General features: G+C 43.8%; 1 protein-coding gene across 1 annotated transcript in view; it reads right to left on the reverse strand.

Moving 5' to 3' along the window:
* Nucleotides 1–7,901: 7,901 nt before the first annotated feature.
* CngA (Cyclic nucleotide-gated ion channel subunit A) overlaps nt 7,902–21,265 on the reverse strand; it is a 100,300-nt gene continuing 86,936 nt past the window's right edge. Inside the window, exons 5-8 of the mRNA XM_084601958.1 lie at nt 20,530–20,679; nt 16,491–16,627; nt 15,460–15,683; nt 7,902–14,980 (exon numbers count right to left, since the gene is read on the reverse strand). Of these exons, the coding sequence (XP_084458084.1) occupies nt 13,551–14,980; nt 15,460–15,683; nt 16,491–16,627; nt 20,530–20,679 (1,941 nt within the window). The 3' untranslated portion in view covers nt 7,902–13,550. The remainder of the gene's footprint in view (nt 14,981–15,459; nt 15,684–16,490; nt 16,628–20,529; nt 20,680–21,265) is intronic.

The following is a 21,265-nucleotide window of genomic DNA, read 5'->3' on the forward strand; positions in this document are numbered from 1 at the left end:
GAAGAAGAAGAAGAAGAAGAAGAAGAAGAAGAAGAAGAAGAAGAAGAAGAATTGGTTCACAGGAAGTGAAAGGCGCAGTATCTTTCACACTTGTTTCTGTCCACGCCTGAACCGCGCCGTAAGGGTAGGGAGGAAGGTGGGAGTGAAAGCAGAAAGAGAGAAAGAGAAGCCGTAGGGGAGGGCTCCTTTTTATATGAGCCAATTTTCAATGCGTGCGGAGAATACAAGGTTCCCGTGTACTGTGCGACGTCTGTGCGCTCTAAAACACCACAGGTGGTCGAAATTTGCGGAGCTCTCCATTACAGCGTCTCTCATAGCCAGAGCCAATTTGGAACGTTAATGGAACCAACCTAACTTTGGAACCAACCTAACTAAACTAAATGACTTCACTTGGCTTATTTTATGGACACCTACACGAAGCGGATATGGAAGCGTTAGACAATTTCGCGAAGCTCTGAACAGCCGTATTAGTGTTTTTGTAGTAAAAGGCAGTCCAATTATAGCACAAATTTTAAGAAAATCACACATAGGTGAGATAAAGACGCTCTTTCATATTCGTCAGTTGTAGTCTGTAATGATGTCGAATATTAGATATCATTAAGAAATTTATACTTCAGCTAAAAGACTTTTGAAAAATTGTGCCTTCAGGTGTTAAATATACGCGCCTACATAAAGCACGTTTTGAAGTTTTATCCGATTTTATATAACATGAATGACCATAATACTTGAATATTAAACTCGTCTTCACAGAACTTTTATTTCACAGCGAATTATCATAAGTGATTTCTAAATATCTTCAGGAATCCTTATGAGGTTGAACGTAAAATAAAACCCCAGCTTATGAAGCCGTGCGCACAATGATGTGACGTAGAGTTTTAGCACCATGGACAAAAAGTACGCTAACTACGGTACATGCAATCATGCGGAAGTGTGGCTAATCAAGCAGGAAAACCGCAGCAGCGGCAACGTGCTACAATGACCGTGCGGCCCTGCGGTAGAGGTGTAAAGTAATAGAATAGCAAATTACGTTGATAAATGTAATCCACACTCGTTCGTGCGATAATGCCAATCAGATTCCCAGGTAGGGATTGTCCTCCACTCACTTTGTCCTTATTCTTCATTATTCTGTAATAGTTTGTCTTTAGTGATGAGAAGCAAAAATCACTACTGTTTTCCCGCTATACTCAACGCCTCCTCCAGGCCTTTAATAATTTACATAACCTTCTAATTTCAATTCCTCCGAAAAACCCTGTTCTGGAACATCTCCATTTTTATTGTTTGCCGACAGGGAATACTCGATGATGCGCCTAATCCTGAAAGACAATGGCAATCTATACGAGTTTCAAGAAACTGGGCTATTGATCATGAAAGGAACAATTTGGTCACCAATTGAGAAAGTGCCAACTAACGCCAGCTGTGCTTTGATTGCGATACTGTTTTACTAATAAAAGCACCCATTTATGTAAAGCCCTGAAAGAAGGCTAATTTGAATGTGTAGACGTATGAAGACTATTTTATTTCTGTTATCTGCACAGCCCTGAAGTAAGCACAGAGGCTCCTTCAATCCGGAATGTAAGGCGATAGCTCTGGGGGGTTATTAATAGCTGTTTCCGCACGCGGTAAGAAAGGCGCGCAACACGCTCATTCCGCCCGACTTTGGCTCCATCTTGCGAAGAAAGTGCGAATTTGTCCCTCCACTCGAACGAATGAAAGGTTTTGAGCAGGCCTCTTGTGTCGCTCCGAGTCTCTGCTCAGTTTAATAAATAACATACTAAAGTGTGCTAATTCTGGCCCAAGTACAGCAGTACCACATAAGGCAGGCAAACGTGAAAAAGAGCAAACGTTTTTCATTCGAAGCAAACAATAATAGCATCATATTCTCTGCGTCATCGTCTGCGGGCGTTTCCAATAGATGTCGCCACAGCCCCAGCACAAACCATTTCAGTCAGGCAGCGGTGTCTACACTTTGATGCTACTTGTTCAGTTATTTTCTACTATTTAACCGTGTAAATTGTCACGCCACTCACTGACACCTTTGTGACTGTGATGCTGGAGTGTAAATATAAGGCAGCGGAGATCGTGTATCGTTTGAATTAAAAGATACACGAACGGTAACTATACGAGAAGAAACTTAAAAAAAGGCTTATTATTGGTCCATGCCTATTCCGAGGATACATTTAGTCGCGCACAGATTATGTCTTCGTGAACTAAGGTCTTCTGGGCCGGCTATTATAATCAAGATTGTGTTGAAGTTGTCCCTGATATGTTTTTTTTATCGTTTCCTAAACTATATTCCTACCTTTTTTTTACTCAACGTCATTCATAATTCAGTCAGAAGGCCCTTAATTTTGTTGACAAGTGTTAAAAAATAAAATTTATCATTAACATCTATAATTGTCTTTTTATGGTCTGGAACTCTTTTCACACGCGTGGTTAGAGGTCTCGAACAGTAAAACGATGCTGGCATAAGCGGCCAACCACTTGAATAAATTGAATGAGAAAACACAAAGAGAGAAACCATCCATTTAAATACCTTTTCTTTAGTGTGTGGCAGCTGGGTTCCAAACTCACTTTTAATACATGGTTCTGTGCTAGGCGTAGTAAATAAATAGTCAAGTGTAGGTAGCAGCTTCCTAAATTACCCGCCAGTGCACATACATTTATGTACGGCCGGATTGTTTAAGTAATACTCTTTATTACCAAATACATAATTGTTTAAATAATGGTTTCCGCATTTCGAGTGCACTGATTGAAATCGAAAGACTGTTCGCCTCCCTGAGGTATCGACCTGACTAACCATACACCTCACTTAACATTTGAATGCACTCTTGCTACCTATTATTCAAGGTGGCATGCTCTAAAAGAAGACTCACCATAGAGTCTACGATTCCTTGACATGCAGAAAAGGTTCGGTCTTTAAAGTAACAGCCGAAAAACATTATACTCGCCTATTTTCACTAACGCTCTGATGCAAATTATCGCTTCAGCAACTGCTAGTTGCCAGCCTGAACGGCTCGGCGTTCGATGTCAGAAGGTTTGGTTTCTGCACGCATTAGGTTAGGTTTCCCAGCTGTGCATGGAAACTTTCGACCTATAATAAAGATTCTTCCGTGTGGAATGGGGAACGGATTCTGTTCTGCCTATATAGAAGTTTGTGTTTATGTCTATGGACAAAGTCGCTCGTCCATCTGCGGTACGGTGGTTCCCCTTGCTGTCACTGCTTCTACTACCTCTTCAAACACAGTCACTAAAATGAGTAGACTACCTTTTTATTCGAGCCGACCTGGTATGCACCAGTATAAACTAAATATGAAACGAGACTTGTAACTGCAAAAAAAGGGCATAATAAGTGGTCCATGAACTGTCGGGATAGTATACGCCTAAAATCTAGCTCTTAGTTTTGGTGTTGTCATTAGCGAATTCTGCGAAAAAAAAAGGATAAGTAACTTTCGAATAAAAGTTTGGTGCTAAAAGTTGTGTAGCTTGAACTTTTTTTATTCTGTACCTATTTGAATTTTTAATAATTGTTGTGGCTACCCGAAATTTTCGCATTGTTGCTGATGCTGATTTTTTTTTTCCGCATCTGGTTCATGTTCTCTGAACAAGTTCTATGCAAAATGTATGGAAATATTTCCCAGGCTTCAAATATGCATAAACCCGTTCCAGTAAGTTGCTTGCTTCTTCTATATAACCTACTTGTCTACTTTCGTGTCTCTTATGGCCTGTGATATCTTAATCGCTAACGTTTTGTGGTGTTTGCTTGAATTGCCGATCTCATCTGCAGCAGAGATCGGGAGAAGGAAACAAAGTTCCATATTGCTTAATTTTTTCTTTCCCTGTGCTGACTTTGATATCTTTATTCGTTGTTTTCTCCCATAGTAGTTTTTAATGAACCTTTGTGGAATGAACTCAATAACTATCCTTCCCTGTGCTCTTTTCCGCACTGCCACCATATGCACGGCTTGAAACCCCGATAATAACGCTTTGAAATGGTGACTGTATAGTGAGCTTCAAGTAGAGTATTTTCCTCTAGCTATGCCGCCGACTGAAGTGCTGTAGGCGGCCTGAACGCCTTCGAGGGGCCCACACAACGCAGTCCACGAACTTTCGCTGCATGTATGTCCTCTAGGTTTAGGCATGTACAAACCAGCACGTCTTCCTAGAAATGACGCAGTACTCATGTTTCTGTATCTACAGGGATCAGGTACACCCTATGTCAAAAGTTAGAGCCCAGGGGGTGGCTTTTAATGCCTTCCCAGGTTTCCAAACTTGCGGAAGGCAAGAAGATTTTTTGTCCTACCCTCCCCAATGGCTAGGACTTACACGATTGCTAAAGAAGTCATAATATACGGCTTAAAAGCAAACCCTCTGGGCTCTAAACTTTTGACAAAGGCTGTACATTCTGCACAATTTTTACTGAATTCTTTCTTTTGGTGAGTCTTCCCATTACAGATTACTGCTTGAGCCGCACGTTTGCTAACAGCTACGTCGCATCTGCACAATAACTCCTTCAATTTTTTTCTCTCCTTGTTTTTTCTTGAAATAATTTTTGTTTTTCATTTGATGAAATAGTTGGCTGATGAGCTCTGATTTGGCGCTTCATCTATAGCGTGGTTGCACCGCGTTCTACTTAGTTTGGTTTGGTTTACGGGGTTTAACACCCCAAAGCGACTCAGGCTATGGGAGACGCCGTAGCGGAGGGCTTCGGAAATTTCGACCACCTGGAGTTTAACGTGCACTGACATCACACAGCACATGAACTTCTTACTTTTCGCCTCTATTGAAAAGCGGCAGCCACGGCCGAGATTCGATCCCGCAACCTTGGGCATACTAGTCGAGCGCCCAAACCACCTCAACACGACGGCGGGGCCGAGGTCTACTTAGGGAAGCCGAGGTGACTGTACAATCGCCTATGTTTACAGAAGCTAATTGCAGCAGCCGCACCTGGTCTTTGGCGCTAGACGCCATGCACGATCGAGTTCATACCGAGCTGTAGTATCAACTGCCACTGTTGCTGTTGGCTCGACATCTTCGAGCCGACTGATTCCGAACTGAAACTATGTCTATAAGAAGGCGCGTTTTCACTCTTCAAAGATCGCGGACATAATTTTCTTCCATCCATCCCGTCGAAAAGCTTTCATCGGAAAATTGGAAATAAAATGCCATTATTTTTCTTTCTTAAGCACCACCTTCACGGACCGCGAAACTGAGACTATTGCGACTGTTCAATTGTGCTTGAAGTCATTAACCGTTCTATGTCCCGTACCAGTGTCAATGGCCGTTGTTGCGCACTATGTCTACAGCAGTGTTCCCACGAGAAACGCCTGCGGTACAAACCGGCTCAACTGGGGATGTTTACAGCCGCTAGAGATCGCAGAGTTTGTTGTCCTCAGTTGCGAAAAGGGCGAAGATCGACAAGCTACAGAGATTAGACTCGTAGAACTTACGCAACTGTTGTTGCCAGTTCGGTGAACTGTCACAGCTCCTATAAGCGAGGGATTCGCCTTCCAGGAGGCGAGGGATCGATTCGGTTGTGAATCAATCGACAGCACGGCCGCGTACAGATGTCTGGCTCTCCATTGCAAGTCAATGAATTACCAAGAATATCTATATTCCACCAATATTTAAGCACATACACATTCGTCCAGCCGCCGGAGACCGGAATTTCGTAGACCATCTCTTCTGAAAATGATGTGCTAGTTCCATGGTTCACTGCAAACATCATCGCCCTGTCACCTACAACCTTGGATAACAGACAGAGTGTATGATGATTAAATGGACGCTTGCAGGAGCACGGCTTCCCTTTGCAAAAAAGGTTTCCTTGAAGTCTATCCAAGCAGTGTAGTGAATGCCCTTGGTGCGAACGTTTTTTCAACAAACTAATATTTTATTTTGCCGTATTTATCAATTTACCAGGTAGTATTGGAAGCAGTTGTGCTACATGAAGTAGTCGTTACATCTAAAAGCTCCACATTGATGCCGTCTGTTCTGTAATTCTTTCTTGTGCACGTTTCTTTTGGAATGTTTACATACTCAGCGCTTTGTGAAAAAAAGCCCAGTTGCAAGTCATCTCATGTGGAGTTTTCCTTCAGCGTCCGTAGGTTTATGCATTCTTTTTCCCAAGAGGCTCTCATACTAGCTAGAATGTCTGTAACATGGTAATCGTTGGCAGTATGTGTTCGCAAATAACGTACTCTTATTTCAAGCCTTAACATACGTTAACGTTAGAACCAGCAAAAACTGAACATTTCAATGTAACAGACAAAAAATCGCTACGGTAAGGCGTGAACAGAAACTGTCAGTCAGAAAATATATTAACAGCTCATTTTGATGACCGACTTTGTATGAATTGGTACTCTCAAATATCCGCCTCGGGTTCTTTTATTAGCTACGCGTGTTTGTCAGCTAGATGAATAATTATTAAGATGGACTACTTAGTTCAAGGAACAGCACACTGCACGTGAAACTGGACGGGACAAGCGCTAGTAAACTTTAAAGGAGTAGAAACACCTAATTTTTGGCGTCGTGTTTTATGCTTTGTAATGATGCGTAAGAATTTACTGTACATGAATCACCACGTGATATCCGCCTACAAGCTTTAAAATCGAATGTCTTCTCACCTGTTTCTGTTTCGGTTTCAACAAGCGAGCTATGGCTGTGACGTCAAAGTCAAGTGAAGGTCACGTGAGAGATGAAAAAACAGCATTATAACCGATGTTGTGTCGTTTTAATTCACTACATCGCTAAAGCCAACCTGCCTCAAAAACAGAAACCTCAACAAGTGAAGAGTAGGCGATCACGTATATCGCTCTTTTTCCACGCCGCGCGTGACTAGACTTAATTGTGACGTCACAGCCATCTCTGTTCTTTTGAAACTGAAACTGGTGAAAAAAGAAAATTGAGTTAATTCTTTCAGGTAGTGTCGTAGGCGAAAATAGCTGGCGATCCATATACAGGGATTTCTTATGGATCATTTACAAGAGGAAATATTCCACCAGGCATCCATACTCTCTTAAGCAAACTAATTTTGGTGGTTTAGATTATTGGGTTTAACGTTCAAGAGCGGCCCTGGCTATGAAGGACGATGCAGTAGAGGGCTCCGAATTTACCACCTGGGATTCTTTATCGTTGTCTGAGATTTTATATAGACGGAGTCTTCTTTTTCGTCTCCATCGAAAAGCGATCGCCGCAGCCGGCATTTGATAGCGCATCCTTGGGTTCAGTAATCGGGTGTCCAAACCACCGAGCCGTCACGGTGGGGTTTTAAGTAAAGGAAGTAACCTGGCGCTTGTCGGGCCCACCTTTATGTGCCGTGTGCTGCGTGTTGACTTGTGCTGTGAAGCAGTTAATCAGCACGATTGTCTCAAGTAATTAGTTTACACAAATATATTCTTGCATACACAACTTCTCGTTGATAAAACACTGATAATGCAAGCTAGTGCAGTTTGTGAAATCTACAGCAATTCGATGTGAAGCAAGCATCTATGCCACAATTTGGCAAACCTTTGCGGACAAAATGGGAAATTCAACCATATTTGTCTGCTTTCGAGAGTAATGAAGGAGTCGATGCAGAAACATTTCGTTCTTCCTGAAAAAGGCCTCTGAAACATGGTGCACCTTATTGGAAGAAATTAGCGTTATTCTTTGGGCTATGTGCTGTGAAGACACATAGGTACACTAAGTTTCCGTCTAGAAGGACATTAATGAGAAGGTATTTAACTTACCTCAAAAATTGTTGCAGGCTAGCATCTCGACAATGTGTGCCATTTAATATTCTGTTCACAAGACATTTCACTCGCAAGTGTGGCTTATCCACGACCAGTGACAAAAGGCAACGAGTTTTAATAAATATTGGAGGCAAAAGCCTGCAGGTGCCTGTTCTTATACACAAATCGAAGTCATACATTTTTTACTTTATTTTCTCAATCCAAGAAGTGTGCAAACAACAATCTTTCACTCGCATCAGGAATCATCGCCCGAAGTTGCTAACAAGCAGTCTTCTCTTTTCTCTTTAAAATTCCGTGCATTCTACTGAAGGGTTTCGCTGCAAGCGCTTAATTTTAAATCGCAAGCCAACAAGCAAACATTGTAGTCCAGCAAGTAATTGCAGAGAAACCTCCCATGGTTCTGCAGATTTTAAGCAAACAAATCACTACAAATATATCATCCACTAAAGCATGCAGCCGTATGACTGTGAAACAAATGTCATCAGTTCCTAAGATATCCTGAGAATTCTTCATGTTGGTCCAGAACAGTAGATGGCAACTAGCACGTGTACAGGGAATGACTTGCAGGAACTTGCGCGTTGCAGGAACATAAATTTTCAGTATGCAAAGAAACCGCTCATTTTAAAATATATGCTTGTGGTGGCAAATGAACATTCCTTTTTTTTTTTTTTTTTTTTGATGAATCAACATGACTCAATAAAACATTCGCAGTGTTTTGAAATAAAATCCATTTATCCAAAACGCGGCAAAGAACTGATATCCTATTCTACATCTCAAACGACTTCCAGTGCATGGTGTTTGATGTCGCGAATGCCACGCTTAAATTATAAGGGATGCATTCATGGATGACTCTCGGGCAACTTGGGGTTCTCTAGTGTTCCCCGGCAGCTTCCGATTGTCCCATAAAAGCGATAAAAATTGGGTTTAATATAGACTATGTGAGACAGTCGTCACATCACCCCCGCCGTAAGGTAGCCAGTATAAAAGACCCGAAGATGCTGCACAGAATTAAGGCTACAAGAAAGAAAATTCTTCATTCAGTGCATACGGGCGACGCAAAGAAGAGCACACTAGCTTTCTTTGTCTGGAACAATAGCTTCACCTTGAATAAAAATGTATGAGCATGCAGTAGACACAGAGAAATGGGTACACATATATTTTCGTAACTGCTCTTGCATACATAGGCACATGCACATTAAGGTGTTCTTCGTCTACCTTTGTATTTTTACAGAAGTACGTTTTTTTACCCCTTGGACACCAATGTCAAGATAAGCATTTTGGCGTTGCTTTATCTGTTTCTTACGACTTTTTACATGTAGAACCTAAACTGAGCATCTAAATGAAATATACAAGTAGGAAACTCAGCATTCCCAGTATAGTAACGTGGTTTATTAACTTTTTCAATAATGAAGGCATTCCTAAGAACGCATTGCACCATACATGAGAGCAGAATAGTTATTGTCTAAACTTAACTACGATGCCATGCTTCGATCAGCAGCGCCCCAAATTGGAATCAGGGGCACTGCTGGTAACGCCAGGTGGTTGTATGATTGCTCAACGGCCAACATGATCACGCAACAGCCTCCACGCTTACGAAGCACAGTCCATATACAACTCTTGATTCTTCGTGTCTCGGACGTGGTTCAAGCTTTGATTTCATCTTGGTGTTTAACTGTGCTTATAGACGTGAAATACGGAGTTCAGGGACAACAGTTGGTGCGAAAAGCAGCGCCACATGCACTTTCTTTCCGTGAGAGAAGTCAGTAGTGCTAGTGGAATTCATGAGTCATAAGCGCGGAGCACATCGACGTGACAAGCATGGTGGCTTCGAGGTGCCCATTCAACGCGGCTTAGTTAACATGAACGTTGACGTTGTGTGGACGGATCGGACATCGTTGCATTGCCGTTGACTTGCGGAGACAATCTGCTTCTTCTTTCTGGTGCAGAGATACGAGATGCACAGTTGCTTTTTCCAGACACACTACATGCATTGCAGATTGCGCATTAAGGCGTGCGTAATTACACTGAACAGCACCAAAAACATGCACAACTTCAACAGTTTCAGCTCCACAACTACAGCTCGTTCACGGAATAAATAGCAAAGCTAAAATTCACACGAGGATTATCAATGCAGGGAAGCTACAAGAATGGTGCGATTGAGGAACAAGGTATCGCCTGTAAATACAGAGTGGGTAAACAACAGTGTATTTTAAGTCGACTGCTTTGTATTTAATACAGGCGCTCTGTTCAGTGTGCGGCTACTCGGAGGCCTACACACAACACCTCAATGATCCATACGTCACATCTTTTTCCTAAAGTAATTGTCTTGAATTTGTTAATGGCAGCGAAAAGAAGAGAATTCGTGACGCAGCAAGACTAGAAAATGACAGGGAGGGACAGCTGACACTGCTCGGAAATATTCATCTGCTCTATTTCTTCTGAAAGTGGAATAAAAAAAAAGAAGAAAACATTGAGATAGTACGATATATAAGCTTTAATGTCCCAAACAGATAGGACCACATTTTTTCGGACGCGGTAGTGCGGTATCGGGAATATTTTGACCCCCTTGCGTTATTGATACTGCCCTGATATCACACAACGCACTGGCTCCCTGCGTTCAGCCTTTATCAAAATGTACGTGGGCGCCTCGGGCAGGATAAACCCCACGTCTTCATGCTCATAGCTGAGCATCGCAACCAATTAGCGCCCGCGGTTTAGCAGTTCGAAAAGGAAAATAAAATACATTGAGAACACGCAATTATGACATTGAAAAATCCAGGATCTATTATAATTCATATATAATTAGATCATTTCTATTTCTGCACGGCCAATTGCTACTCATTCCGTAAAAAGAAGTCGCATGTGTAAAAAACAGTTCAGGTAATATAAATGACAGAATAAACAAAGTTGAATGCCGGAAAGCGAAAGAAATATTTTCACACGGTAAAGGCTAAAATTTTGTAATCTGTATGAAATGCCCGTTTTCTTATATTCTTCCAGCTATAAATTCAATTTGTGGGGTGCCGGAAGACCCACCTTGCTCAGAGCAGACATGTAGTCGGTGCACTTAGAGTGATTGGTTACGAGAGACTTAGAGAGCCACTGTTTCTTGCACTCGCCGAAACGAGCCGAGAAAGCACGCCTTTCGAATGACGCACTTCAAATCGATCACTTCTTCACAGCGTGTTGTTCTCAGCACTAGCGCCAGCCTCATACTTCGCTGCTTTTCTCAAAACAGCGCCAAATGTATCTATGTATCTGATCTATTACAATGTAAATGATTCCTCATTGATTGATCTGCATCAGTTAATTTTCGCTGCATTGAAGATTGAGAACAGCACTACGTAGATATATGCAATTGCAAACCTGTCTGAGAATGTATTTTAAGCTCCTTCTTCACATGTTTACAAATGTGGGGCAAGGAAAGACGCATTAATCATCAGCGAGAAACCTGCATCTAAAAGTCTTCCCGAGAGTAGATTCACCCTGTCATGTCATTATAGTTCCTCTAGGAGAGGTGCCTGAAGTTCTGTGTAAATGCACGCAATCTAGTAGCAAAACCGCTAAGGAAAGGCGACGCCCGTTGGCCTCTACTGGAGAAATCAGTGGCGACACCTAAATTACATTTTTCAATATATTTTACAAAAGCACTGATTTCGTTTGTGATGACCACGCGTCATACTCTACTCATATAAGGCTAATTCTGTTTGTCCCCAGTGTCTCTTTACACATAGGTCCTAACGCCGTAGATACCTATAAGATGAAATTGAGCCGACTACAATTACACGTCCTGCAGAAACTAACAAGATAGTTTTGACACACCAAACATAAAAACCACTTGGCTTTAACAATCTAACTCGTATACCGTCAAGCCGAAATGTCTCATGTTCTTGTAGCAAGGACTAATAATAGTACACTGGTGTTGACTGAAAACTTCGAACACAAAATATGGCAACAGCATCAAAGTCTGCGTTGTTTTTTATTATATAATCAGCGCGCATAGCACACAAAAACAAACAAAAAAAGAAATATTATTCAAGAAGCTCTATATTCCGATAATTGTTAAAAATTACAATTCGCTTCGCTACCTAGTAATATAATGACGATTCTTTTTCTGACTTCATTTCCTACATCTGAGACGACAGTTAGATGGCATGGCGTTACACGAAGCTCTTTCATTGGTATCAAGCGTGATTGAAATCTCGGACTGCCGTAAATATTTGCAGTCCAGCAGTGTCTTGCAAGTGACAAATGTTCTAGCGTTAAATCAAAGCTTCACCCTTTCTCCTGACCGATGCACCTCGATGAAAACATAGAGCACTATATCATATAAGCAAGGTTCACTACGGTGGCCGCATTCAGCTTAAGGTCTATAGGAAAAGGAAAATGGTTTCGGTATTATTTTATCTCCTAACATCAATACCTCAGAAAGCGAGGGAGAAAATGCTTCAGCGTGCTAGAAGCTACCGTGCTTAAATATGTGACTGCTACGATGTGCACGAGAAATATGAAGTTCTCTAAAAGACACAACGAGAAAGTATTGGCAAGACAGCCAGAATATTCGACTCCACAGCAGGCCCTTCTGGGCTGCCTTGATTTGCCGGTGACTGGTCCCTTGTGATATAACATTAAAGCACTGTGTGGCAATGTCGACAAGTTTCTATGAACTAGCTATACAGCTTTTAAACTACTAAGCGTTCTTGACTCCCTTAATGCCTGTAATATCAACAGCTAGAGAAAAGCATACACATATATATCATGGCTATGCACTTCTCATAAACACCAATGCCCGCATCTCCGCTGAAAGCATACATAGATTTCAGCGCCAGCTGCAATGTTATGCACGAGTACAGCTGCTTTCGTGACAAAATTCTAATATGTCTGTGTTTATGAAGGTTAGTGTGCTCCTACACAGCGTATTCATGTAGAAGTAAACTCAGTAGCGCCTCCTTCAAAGACAGGAAACAAGAAACATAGTACATAATATCTGCTTGCCTGCAGCTGCGAAGGGCAGCAAAAGTATTGAACAGTCTCGGGTGAGCTCCGCATATACAGAAACCAAAGTGATAACAGGACTGCGCACTGTTCGTAATTCCGATATTTCAACAACCCAACTGCTTTTTAAGTCTTCCATTTCTTCCATCAGCATGTATATGTATCTGGTAAAAATAAATTCTCAAGCAGTGTTACAGTTAAAATTATAAATTGAAAGCCTTTATCTTATAACGAAAATTTCGAAGTGGAGGCACGGTGCTGTGGTGAGTATTTCAATCCCACTACTGAAGAAATAAAAGCGGGTTAGAAAACGTGTTCTTCGTGCTAAGCCGTAAGGTCAATTGGGCAAAATTTAAGCCCAGCCTCACAAGAAATAAGAGTAGGCGCATTTACGCAATCGACACTCAGTACATTCCGGTTCAATGGCGGCAGATCTATTCATTCAAAATTACTCCGAATATTTTCTGACATCTTTGGTTCCACCACAACGAGGGATTACATGCTTGTGCTTAGCGCACTCGAAGCACTTCAATCCGCTCGTACCTTAAACGCTAGAAGTTATGGCGTAACCTGTGCTCAAGTTGCAGTAACAATAATCTCACAGTACATGAAGGGAAGCTCTCGTATAAAAATATCATAGCTGATAGGTTATAAACACTTTTGACACCCGACAAAACAAATTTACACCTGTACAATAGAGCACAATACTTCCACGGTGACCCTATACCTTTGCAAAATGAAATTATGTTTCTGCAGACAAGAACTAAATTTTAGATGAACAAATGCATCCATTTGACGCATCGACTCGGTACTCATTGTCGCGCACCATCACAGCTGGCTGCTGTGGCTAGCAGCATCATCGTCATCGTCCACTGTCACTGGTCCATTGTCGTCAATGTCCGTGCGCCCTTCTAGTCTACTTATGCGTTGTTTCATCTTGACTTGAAACGCCATGTATTCGGCCAGCAGCCTAGCAAAGCGCGTTTGCAGATTGTCCAGCGCTTTTTCTAGGCGGTCGCACTTTCCTTGCAGTGTTTCTTGCTCCTTTTCGGATATCTTGACGGCTTCTTCGTCCAACAGACCATCACGGCGCAGTATGCTGCGTCCCCTTTCGATCAGCATCTTCTTGGCTTCTGCGTATTCCTCGAGTACAAACCACAGGTCCTCCTTGGAAAGGCAGAACAGGTCAGAGTAGCCGACGCTGCGGACGTTGGCTGTCCTCCGGTTTCCGGTCTTGTTGCCAGTAATGTTCAGAATGCTCAGTTCTCCGAACACACTGCCATCACTCAAGGTGGCAAATACAGTCCGCCCATCATCCCCCACAACGCTTAGTTTTCCTCTCTTAACAATGTACATTTCTTTGCCAACGTCCCCCTTGCGGCAAATGTAGTCTCCGGGGCTAAACACTTGAAGCCTCAACTTCAAAACAAGCTGGACAAGAAGCCCTGGCTCACAATCCTGGAATAGCTTCACTCTCTTTAACGTGTCCAGGTGCACGTGAATAGCAATTTCGGCTTTCAGTTTGTCGGGGAGCATGGATGTGATCTTATCTTCATCCAAGGACTGTTTGTTTGTCCACAGGTAGTCAAACCACTTGATAACCCGATTCTCAAGCTCCTTGCTTACTTTTCTAAACTCCATGTACTGCTTCACGCTGTCCATGCGGTGTTGGAAGTCAGCTCTGGCGGCATTCATATTAGTAATCATACTACCCACATTGCCGACGATTGTGGCGAATATCAGCACACCAACGAGGAAATCAATAACAACAAATACGTACTCAGCATCCTTTTCAGGAATAGGCACTTCACCTATGGTTGTCAAGGTCAGCGTTGACCAGTAGAAACTGTAGATGTATTGATGCCGCAGAGTGCCGTACTCGGGAAGGCTAATGTTCTTGTAAACCCAGTTGTCTGTGCCAAAACCTATGGCATAGCTTACAGCAAAGTACAGGCACGCGTTCCAGTGTATGATGACCAAGATGAGGAAGATAAGCTTGGCAATGCGGAATGCGTAAGGAAAGTTGGTACGGGCCTCGGTCCGGTCCGAGAACTCCTGCATGCGGTAGGAGCGAAAGAGGCGGTTCAATCGCACAATCACTGTACACGGCACTCGCACATTGCACTCGACGCCGAGGAAGAAGTAGGCCACGTCGGTTGGAATGAGGCTAATCAGGTCCAACTTGAAGTGCAGAGATTGAATATATCTCTTCAGAAGCTTGCGCGTGTTCCGGACAAGAAGGCCTTGTTCTAGATATCCTGGAAGAAAGAGTGGTGACCGGTTCAGATACAGTAGTGATCATATCATGATACGTGACTATGCTATATCGCTGTGGCTATCGATCGTTGAACCGTCCAACAAAATGCTGCCGCTCCTTTCAGAACTTTTATCGGACCGCAAAGACATGACGAGTACCGCAGTGCAGATATTGTGCGGGAGATATTGGGCCCAGGCCCATGTCATTATGACTGATTGGCCATCGCGATTCTAAATATTTCAGCTGTTTTTCTATTTGTTTACAAATAAAATTGTGCGCGCGTAGCTAAATTTTGATAACGCATGCCTGTTTTCTAAAGGGAAAGACCTGCAGGCAAAATCAGGAGTCATCCGCTCGTAGGCTTCACATTTAGACAGAACTGGAAGCAGTGTGTACATGAGTTTATCGCCTATAAGCTAACAACTATCGAAAGCATCCACTAGTTTTGGACATTTTTTTATTAAAGCGATATGTGCGTACCTGTTCTGGCGTGGAAGACCATGTCGAGGAGGTAGATGCCGTCGCAGGTGTAGTCGAACACGTACCAAGCAATGGGCATGATATTCTGCAGCTCCCAGAACACACTGCGGCCCACGATCACAAGCACGTTGTACAGGACCGCGGCACTGATCACTGACAGCCAACGATAGTGGAAATTTTCTGACGGGTCCACCACAAACGAGTGTCTGTGCTTCTGGAAAAAACTAGTAATATAAAGCAGTAAGTGAGTTAGCCAGAAAATCATGTATATCAATCAATCATTGTGATCAGTAAGTCAGATAATTATTTTATGGGCCCATAATGAAAGAAAATGCCCTGCTTCAAGAAACCAGTCGCTGTATTCTGGCGGCGTTTTAAATTCATCATGTTGCACAAGCACACTGAATATGAAAAAGAAAGTGTAAAAGAGCCTCTTTTTTGGATTGCCCGTCTGTTTAAGAGGTACACCAAAGTGGTTTCCTGAACGACACTAGCTTTTCAATACAACAGTTAAAGGCATATTGGTAGCAGTATAAAAGAAGAGCATGTCTTGATCTGAAGCCCTTCATTAAAAGAAAAGAAATGATGACTCTCCACCTAAAAGGATTGTTAGGTAGGATTATTTTTTAATGACGCTCAAAGAATAAAACTTTGACCTCCAACGTTTGCTGAAAATATTGTTGCCCATAAAACGGTTAAAAGTGTCCTTCTAGAAGTTGCCTCCATTCTGTCATCATTACCGCCACCTTGCTAGCCGCTTAATCTTCAAACTGGACTATATACTGTCTGTATCTTAGTCACATAATATACGGAGTGCCATAAACAGAAAGTAAATAAGCATGATTATTTTAGCACATTATTCCAACGCAGCCAGAGATAGTGCTGTGGACACTTTCGTATCTGGAGGTTCGCAATAGCCGATGAAACATGTTTCGATTTCTAACGTACATGGTGAAGAAGACTATCCACACTCCTCATATCTCTCCTTTTACACGTTCGCAGTTCCCTCTGAACAATTCGTATACCTGTACCTCTGTTTGTTCTCCTCTCCCTTCGGAGGGTCGCGCGCTTCTTCCGCCGTCTGGCCCATAGCGAACTTCTCCAGAAAAGAATCCGGTCGGTCGGGCTCCTTCGGCTTCTTGTGGCGAGCAGCCCATTTTTTAATACCCTGCACACAAGCCAGAAAATTGTGCAAGTCGCATTTGGCCGTAGGCTAAGTTCGAGGCGGACTATTTCCCGATTCTGGCCAAACAGCACACCAACCTGTGTCAGCGCACTGGGCTTTGTTTCAGCGAATAATGAGACAGTCAAAAGCATGAGCCGTGTTGTACATGGCAAACACTTCGACAGTTGCGGTATGCGCGTGTTTTCTGGAGTCATCTCGCTTAAAACGCGAATAATTAAAAATAGCGATTTTTATATCGGTTTTAAGAGCTGTATTAATGGTAGTTTTTACTTATGGCAACTACTTTCATGCGCTTAGATGCATTTAAAGGACAATAAAAATCAGAGCTCAATTCAGTGATATAGCTGGCGAAAATCAAGAAAAATTTCCCTTCTCGCTGAAATTTCTGGAAGTGTTTCGGAAAAATCTCACATGGCGCAGGTGGCAAGAAAGTTCTCAGAGCAGTGTTTTCTATAGTATAAGACATCTTTCAAGGGTAGCCTTGACTTCCCGCACGTGTTGTGCAGCGCGCAGATGCAAAAACCTTTATAGGTTAGCACTAGCAGTTGTGCCAACTATGTTTCTAAGCCGAAAGCTTTGCTTGCCTCCTCAGCATAAAGGGCGACAGCGTCAGCGTTCGAGGCCTATGGCAAGAAAATCATGAGCATGCGTTGGTGAGGCGACAAAGACGCTGGTAGGGACGACGCTCTTGGTATAGCAGATAGCCGACTGCTCCACATGTGGGACGCTAGACAAAGCATGGAACGCAGGCTGAAGAAACAAAAGTGGAACAAGAATCCTAGAAGACGAATCGCGAGGCATAACAAGGAAATTGGATGCTACGCGATCAAATTGTGCGAACAAAACTGGCTCAGCAGATGCGACGAAATAGAGGGAGGGATGAATCTCTCCAAAACGTGGGGCATGCTCCGGTATCTGCTGGACCCAACAAATTCAAAAACTCAATCGTGAATAATATTGGCAAAAGTCAGGCACGCCTTTGAAGGAGACGATGCGGCGTTTATGAATAAGTTAGTAAAAACGTATGTTGCAGACAACCAGCGTTCCCCACTCCCGAGCTACGGTGGCACGCCCAATGAGGCGCTCGACGCCCCCATCACGGAGGCAGATGTAAGGGCGGAAATTGTAAGACTAAAAACTAAATCAGCCCCGGGCCCCGATGGGGTCACCAATAAAATGCTAAGGAATCTGGACGATGACTCTATTAGTCTACTAACGGAATTCATTGGAAAAGTTTGGGAAACGAGCCAGTTGCCAGATCAGTGGAAAACGGCAAACATAATACTGATACCCAAACCGGGAAAACCCCCGCAATTGGAAAATTTGAGACCGATTTCCCTAACCTCATGTGTAGGGAAGTTGCGGGAGCACGTAATACAGACGAGATTAACGTGCTTCATGGAGCAAAACAACCTGTGGCCGCACGAAATGGTCGGTTTCCGACCACACTTGTGCACGCAGGACGTAATGCTCCGACTAAAGCATGATATCATAGACTCGCGATCGAGAGACGCCAAAGTGATCCTGGGCCTAGACCTCACCAAGGCCTTCGACAATGTCAGGCACGAGGCTATCCTCGAAGGGTTCGAAGTGCTCGGAGTAGGGGAGAGAACGTACAACTACATAAAAGACTTCTTATCGGGCAGAAAAGCCTGCATGATATTTCAAAATTTAGAATCTCCTACGATAGAGTTAGGAAGCAAAGGCACACCGCAGGGCTCAGTGTTATCGCCTTTTCTATTCAACGTGGCAATGAGAGGCCTCCCGGGTAAACTTAACCAAATCAAGGGGCTAAATTCGCTCTTAATATTGTCCGCATGTATGCGGACAATATTAACCTCTGGATTAACCATGGGAGCGATGTGAGTACGGAGGAACGCCTGCAAGCAGCGACCGACATCATTGTCGATTACGCGGCTAAAAGGGGACTTTCGTGCGCCCCGCATAAATCTGAGTTGTTCGTTTATAACCCAAAGTACCTCCGCTGCAAGAATAGCGGGGAGTTTCATATTCAGGTGGAGGGCAAACCGGTGCCAAAAGTAGATCAGATCAGGATTTTGGGGATGGTCATTCAATCCCACGGCCATAACGGAGAGGTCCTGAAAAAATTAGAAAGTTACGCGATGCAAACCCTCGGGCTTTTGAGGAGGGTCGCCACTAAAGGAAGAGGCCTCAAGGAGAGAAATTTACTAAAACTAATCCAGGCATACGTAATAAGCAGAATCAGTTACGCCACGCCCCACCTGGACATGAAGGCCGGCGAAAAAGAGAAGTTAGACTGCCTGATTCGAAGGTGCGTTAAGAAGGCGCTAGGACTGCCCATGGGTACCTCGAGCGAACGACTGCTCGAACTCGGGGGGCATAACACGTGGGCGGAATTGGCGGAGGCAGTGCGAGTCTCCCAATTAGAGAGACTAAGCACGACCGAGACGGGCAGGGTAATCCTTGCAAAAGTAGGCCTCAACCCAGACAGGGGAGTTCAAAAAAAAGTCACAATTAATAGTGAAATCAGGAATGCCTTGGTAGTCCCCCCCCCCCCCTTCCCTAGGAATATGCATCCAGAATTTAATGTCGAAAGAAGGACCAAACGAGCCGAAGCTCTAGAGCAACGGTTCAAGAACATGGGAGCAAAGGAAGTAGTCTATGTTGATGCGGCAAGTGGCAGAACAGGTTCGGCGGTAGCTTCGGTAGTCGATGGCCGAGGGGCACCGGTATCAGCGGCAGCCATCAGAGCCCGCAAGATAGAGACTGCGGAGGAAGTTGCGATAGCGCTAGCTTGCGTAGGAACAGAAGCCAAGTTCATAATTAGCGACAGCAAAACTGCCATTCAAAATTTTGGGAAGGGGAGGATATCGCCGGAGGCGGCCAAAATCCTCACCCAAAGAACGATAAATAGGAAAATTCAGTTAATTTGGACACCCGCTCACGCTGCCGTCCCTGGTAACGAGGCGGCTCACGAGCTAGCCCGAGCTCTCTACTTCCGGGTAGCCGTCGAATTTTGCAGACGAGCGTCTGCAAAATTACGGCGAAATTATCGAACATTACAAATTGGGACGTAGACTGGTACCCCCGCCAGATGTTAGACTACATTATAGAGAAGCTGTCGCGTGGAGGCGGCTACAAACTAATACGTTCATGAACCCGGTCTGGGCGTTTCACGCGCTACCAGACTTTAGGGACAATGATCTCTGCAAACACTGTGGGGCGAGAGGGACCCTCGACCACATAATTTGGGAGTGCCCACAATCTCCAGGGATAGGGCAAAATATTACAAGTAGAGAAGCCTGGGATATCCTGCTGCGAAGCGCGGACCCTGCGATCCAGCACCGCACCGTCCATCTGGCGGAAGAGGCCGCAACAAGCCAAGGGCTACCTGCCAGCCTCTAATCCGCGGGCGCACGACTGCCCGTTTCCGATGGAATTAAAAGTTGCACAACCAACCAACCACAGTCATGACTCATAACACCGTGCAGTGTAGCTTTCCTCAGCGTACTCTAGGTGTAGAGTATTAATAAACATTATGCATAGTCGTAGCCATCACTCGCAGTCACTATAATGCTTTCGCATTCTCACACGCAAGCATGTTTAAGTGCCGCTGCCCCATATTGTTTTTTTACAACTGGATACAACTAAATAAACGTGTCTGTCAAGCTTTGTCACGATTACACACAAACAACAGCGCTCATTGTTGAAATACAGGTTACACAAGCACTTAAGTAGCATGGAGAGGAAAAAAGGCAGTGCTTTCTTGTGCGATGCCATTAGTTCCCTTGCTAAATAAGCATTTGCGCCCCGTCACTATATCCCAGACGCCGCGCAAAGCATTACCAAATGCAAGAAATACATCAAGCTGGCGCCACCATTATCATGGGCACAACACTTACCCTTATTCTGCCAATATATTTGCCAAGCTTGGTTTCTGGCGGCGAGTCTTGGTCGCTCGCCATCTGCTCTATACGGACGATTTCCGAGCACGTGCTGCTTCTGTTAGAAGGGCTTGGAACACCATTTTCGAGCAGCTCCAGGTCCCCGGGCTGTACAGGACACATCCGCGTTTGTGATTGAGCTAAAGACTGGCAGTCGTAAAACGCCATATTTAATGAATAACGCAGCCAGAGCGGAAAGTAAAAAAATTATACCAAACCTCCAAGAGCGCGTAAGAGCCCCGATCATGCGGACACAAAATACACAAGCGCAAAACTTGTAATCGTATAAACCAGCAAATTTTACCGAAGCTTTGCCAGAGAGCTCGCACTTTCTGAAGAAAAAAAAAAAAGAATCTGCCGTAGAAAGTTAAATTTTTGACTACACGCGATCGAAGGCTTACGCAGCAGTTCGTTTGTGTTCCTTCAGTCTATGCAATGGACTTCTAGGCAATGACTGAGCTCAAGTCCAGTGGCCATTAGGAAAAGTGCCTGCAAATGGCCTTCGCCTGCATCTTTAGCGAATATAGTGCGCACTAGTAGTGCAGTTCTGGTCTCTCATTTTCCCTTCAAAAAGATCAAAGTGGAAGCAAGCATTGAGTCTCCGGAATCCGGAGCTGCCTTAGAGTGGTCGAGTTGCAATTTGCAGAGCGTTCGTAGGAGAATGCTTTAGCTTTCAATTAAAAGAGGTGGCGAA

This window comes from Amblyomma maculatum, chromosome 4, assembly GCF_055883805.1.
Source record: "Amblyomma maculatum isolate TAMU_Amacu chromosome 4, ASM5588380v1, whole genome shotgun sequence".
Taxonomy (NCBI): Eukaryota; Metazoa; Arthropoda; class Arachnida; order Ixodida; family Ixodidae; genus Amblyomma; species Amblyomma maculatum.